Source organism: Nelumbo lutea, chromosome 4, assembly GCF_056320005.1.
Source record: "Nelumbo lutea isolate HS-2025 chromosome 4, American lotus-T2T, whole genome shotgun sequence".
Lineage (NCBI taxonomy): Eukaryota > Viridiplantae > Streptophyta > Magnoliopsida > Proteales > Nelumbonaceae > Nelumbo > Nelumbo lutea.
This window is the reverse complement of record NC_142687.1, coordinates 98,210,305-98,215,064: the sequence shown is the minus strand read 5'-3', so window position 1 is coordinate 98,215,064 and position 4,760 is coordinate 98,210,305. Positions and strand designations below refer to the sequence as shown.

Genomic DNA, 4,760 nt, shown 5'->3' with positions numbered 1-4,760 from the left:
AATAGCTGATTGGAGGTTGACCAACACCGGTATTGTGACCGGATCACCGGTCCTATGATTCATTTAGAGACTATTATTTATTACTTATTACAAAAAAATCTATGATACTGGAAAGACATGATACCAGGAGACATTTGGCTGGCTCTATTTTTTTCCGGTATCATATTAGAACGCTACTTATCATTATAAATTTTAATGAATGATTTTCATCCCACTATTTTTTCCATCAAAATTACTTACGCCCTCCATCAAACCAATTAATCAAGAACCCAGGCAACAACATTATTTGACAGACCGGCATAAACTTTTGTCCATAAAGACTTAATCAAAAGAGGACAAACATGATTGTTTTTTTTTGCAAATACATTAATTGTTTGTTATCGCTTGTCATTTTGTGATTTAAGGGCTCAATGACCACAAAGGCACTACAACCAGTGACTTGGTTCAAACCAGTTGAAAGGACCATCACTTTTGGCCGGTCCCTTTATCTAAATCACACGGAAAATAATCTGTGGATGCCCTTGCCAAACAATTCAATGGGGTAGGTGCTAGGCACAGGCCAGAAAATGTAGGGCTACAAGATCACCAGTTTGGTATTTCTCTCTCTACAAATCCAATCCAATGGGTGGCTGAAAAAAAGAAGTGTTTCAATATATAGAAGATCACAAACAACATGATTGGGATAATATTTTGTCTAATACATTCATGTAAGCCCACCTAGGCACCTATAAACCTTATAGTTCCCCAACACAGTAAACTTAGTCCTTAGATTGAGGTGGAGATTGGTTCATTGAGCCTCAGCCCTGCTCAACTTATGCTTTGTAATCTCACATCTATTCTATCATTGTATAGGCGTTTTTGTCTTTTGGAGTTAGTGCAAAGCCATTGAGTTGAGATATATATGCTTTTTAGGATTATTCTTGAATTTTTCATAAATTTTTAAAGATTCCAATGAAGATGCATTTTGTAAGTTTTATTGTACATTACAACAATATTTCAATCAATCATGTTAAAGACGTCATATGGTCTATTTATTTTTCATTGATTTATATTTTACAAAGATGTATTTATCATTAAAGACTTCTACCATATTAAAAATGCTATTGTGATATGCCAATTTATCACGAATTATGTATAGTTTTTGCCATTTTTTAATAATCAAAGATCTTTTCAAGGAATTACCAAATTTGCATGTATTTTACTAGTACTTAATTGAATTGTCAAATTTACCTATACAACCTTTTAAGTTTGTGTTTTATTAAGCCTAACGAATTATAAAAAAAAAAAAAAAGTTTTGAATTGTATGTCTTCTTCTTCTTGCAAGAAATCCTGGACACAAAAAAGTGATGACACAAAGTAGCTGAAAATCACTTCTTTGCCTAAAGTTTTTAAGGGCTCTTAAATATAGCTAAAAGTTGGAAAAAAAATCTCAGTTGAAAAAACACTACCTAAGCGGGATTTTGGGAGGAAAAATCTAAAGAACTCCATGGCATAGGCTATAGAAGAAGATCAGTATATTTGTGCTTAGTGTCCCCAAGAGGTTGTATGAAGTACAATTACTTGAGCGGTTTTCATGATAGGTTTGCAGGTTTTTTACTTATAATTAAGAGTGTTCAAGAAATTTTCTTGCTTCTTAGATTAATCAATGCAATTTTCCAATGTCTCTTACATTCTATGCAATTTCTGATTTTCTGTTATAATTCCCTTCTTCGGGTAATTAATAAATAAATAAACAAAGGTAATCCTACATTCTAAATGGATAAACCAAGGGTAGCTTTTGTCTTCTCAACGGACATGCCCCAATTACTTTTGGCCAGAAAGAGAGAGAGAGTATTAGTAGGGAAGGTGGGGCCCAGATGATCAAAACATAGGGCACTAAATAGGCCCTTCTCAATACTGTTCAACTCATATGTCAAGAGCGGATCTGCCAATGTTAAGACCCAGTGACCCCAAAACAAATTAAGGGAAGATGAGAAGAAAAAACAAAAAAGAAAGAAAAAAAAAAAGGAGAAAGAAAGAAAGTTTATTGTCTGTTTGGGTTTTATTGGTTACTTCTTTTGTTAGTGAGGCATTTCCTTGTTATTATGCAAAGTAAGTTGGCTGTCTTAGTAAAATCCATTTTGTGGATGCTTCCTTGGTACGACCGTCACCATCCTTTATTAGCAATTCTGCAATTCTGTACATAATGGTAATCATAAAGCTCTATTGGGACAAAGAGTAGTTACATGAGATTGAAAACCCAAAATAAAAAAAAGGAAATAAGAGAAATAAAAAAGAAATACATCAAATTAAAAATAAAAATAAAAATAAGAGAGAAAAAAAACCTATTTTTGTTTCCATCTTTGGGTACTTTGTTCCACCTGTCCAACCTGTTTTGACCAAGAGAAATTTTCCTAAAATGGAGACTTGAGTACATCATCTGACCTCATTTTTCTTAAGAAGTGCCCAAGTCTATTTTCAGCCAACCTTGATTTATAAGCTGTCTTTTTATATTCACACCATGTGAACTCTTTGTACAAGCTCTCCTCTCCTTCTTCCATGAGTGCTGCCAAGGGGACTATTCTCTCACTCAGAGGTGGCCCTCCAAAATAAATCATGGAAACCCTAGATTTGAAGCTGTTGGCCAGTACTCTATGTCTCACACTTTTAAACCTTCCATTGGTCATAACCTGCAAAACCCATCAAATCCAAGCAACAGGGAAATTAATGCAAAGAGAGAAATTGGGTACTTGGGTACTGGATGGAGTAGAGTCTGAGAGTACAGAAACAGAGAAGGGCCAGGGGTAGGGGAGACAGACTTGAAAAAATCCATCACAACAGTAGATAAAATCTTAAGGAGAAACCCATTAAAATGCTCAGAAATAATTTAAAGAAAAACCCATTAACAGATTTCGATTCATTAAACTAATAAATATACTGATTGCCACTTGGCAAATAGGCTTTGATTTCCTGTTTGAGAGATGGTGGGAGGAGACTCTGCAAGGAATGAAGTAATAACAGTAAGTGGTTACTGGTTGTACCTGGAGGGAATCACCAACATTGATGAAGAAGGAAGTCTGATCAGGCGGGACTGAGACCCAGCTCCCATCTTTTAGAGAGATTTGCAGGCCCGACGCGTTGTTGGAGCGTAGAATCGAAATTATATGTGGGTCTGTATGCTCCCCAAATCCAATCAAGTTCTGACCACTCAGTGCTTGAAGCTCTGGACATGGAGGGTAGTGGTTTAATCTGAAAAAAGAGTCACTTTTATCATCCATCAAAAGCCTACTGAACACATTCCTCGGTTGAATCATCAGTCCTTCCGCCAGTAATTCAAGAACTTGGAAAGCCATCTTCTTCACTGCTGAAATATAATCATTGACAGCAGAGCTGAAACAGACAGGGAAGAACAAATTCAGAAATCTCTCCAAGCAAGAAATGCTAAACTGATTAAGAAGAAAATGAAACAAATTATAAGAGTTTGTTTCTTCTGCGTTTCTTACCAGAACATTTCTGGGTTTTCTCTGAAAATGGAAAGAGAGCTCTGATAAATGGTTTCTGGATTGGTGTTGAAGAGGAGATATTCAATCCAACCCACATCACCGTTGGATCCAATTCTCCTGTTTCCATACCCAAATGGATCAGGAGGTCCTCTTCTTTCTTTCTCAGATTGGGGTAAAGAGAAGAATTTGACGGCTTCTGATTCCAATCTGGAAACAAAGTCCATTGGAACACCATGGTTGATAACCTTGAAGAACCCAAACTCTTCACAGGCCTTCACCAGGAGGGTCTTTGCGTCTGGCTTCGAGAGGTCTATTACAGGAATCCCAGGGAAGAAGAAAGTTGATTTGCAGGTTTTGATCAGGGGAAACTGGTCGAATGATGGTTTAGACAAGAGCACCATGACTTCCTTCTGTTGCAGAGGAAACAGGGGAGATTTACAAAGAGCTGGTCGTAGAGAGAGAGAGATGGAGAGAGAAAAGAGGGGGAGATTGGGTGATAATGCAGATTTGGTCGATGAGGGTGTTATTTAAATGCGCAGTGGGTGGGTTGGGAACTTGAGATTGCATGAACAGAGGCGTTACGAACTATAAAGCTCAGACATCTGGCTTTCGGGTCTGTTTGGCGACTCAACACGAGAAGAGAAAAGAGATAGAGAGAGGATTATTTTTTTATTAAATTGGTTTCTGGGTTTCTACTTTGTAGTAGGACTTCATTGAAAAGAAGTCAATTGGAGGAAGAAGAATTAAATTAAGGTGACGAATTAAGGAAAAAATCCAGAAATGAATCCATTTTTATTAGAGTGGTTGAGGAACTTGCCTTGCTTATTAAAATGGGTTGGAATTTCAAAAGTGTCTACGCGTCTTGGTGTGAAATGACAACTGGGATAATGGAGTCCTTGTGTGAAAAGGACCGTAAAAGGGGCTTAACGTGAGAAGGTGTATAGCATGCACAAGGAGTTTGTGACATCACCCTCACCTTGATTTCATTGGTTTGAGATCCGGGTCGGGTTGCCCCATTCCCATTTTCATATTCAGCAACCAGAATCAGTTGATTAGTGATTTTTCATTTAATTTCTTTTTGATAATTAGTTGATTAGTGATTAGTATAGCAGATCTTGAAACCAAGGATGCAACTTGGGTCGGGTCGGGTCGGGATGAAAATGCGTTAATTTTTAAAATGAGCCCATATTCTATATCAGTTGAAATTCTTCCAAGTTGGGCAGCTCCACTTGTAATCCTAGTGCCAATTGGTTTGCTGGTAAATTTCCATGCTTGTTT

The 4,760-nt window shown here is 37.0% G+C and overlaps 1 protein-coding gene across 1 annotated transcript; it reads right to left on the bottom strand.

The window, feature by feature from the left end:
* Nucleotides 1-2,183: 2,183 nt before the first annotated feature.
* Nucleotides 2,184-4,194, bottom strand: LOC148862106 (gibberellin 2-beta-dioxygenase-like). Its single transcript, XM_088982848.1, has 3 exons — nt 3,483-4,194; nt 3,021-3,369; nt 2,184-2,669 (listed from the first exon to the last, which is right to left on the bottom strand). Exons 1-3 carry the CDS (start codon nt 3,881-3,883, stop codon nt 2,394-2,396), a joined length of 1,026 nt encoding a protein of 341 aa, XP_088838974.1. The 5' UTR covers nt 3,884-4,194; the 3' UTR covers nt 2,184-2,393.
* Nucleotides 4,195-4,760: the final 566 nt, after the last annotated feature.

What these genes read in the sequence shown, in the direction of transcription:
- LOC148862106 (XM_088982848.1), bottom strand. Translation starts at nt 3,883, where the DNA reads ATGGTGCTCTTGTCTAAACCATCATTCGACCAGTTTCCCCTGATCAAA. An exon ending in GAAAACCCAGAAATGTTCTG is followed by an intron (nt 3,370 to 3,482) that starts GTAAGAAACGCA and finishes TGTCTGTTTCAG; the next exon opens with CTCTGCTGTCAATGATTATA. An exon ending in ATGTTGGTGATTCCCTCCAG is followed by an intron (nt 2,670 to 3,020) that starts GTACAACCAGTA and finishes TGGGTTTTGCAG; the next exon opens with GTTATGACCAATGGAAGGTT.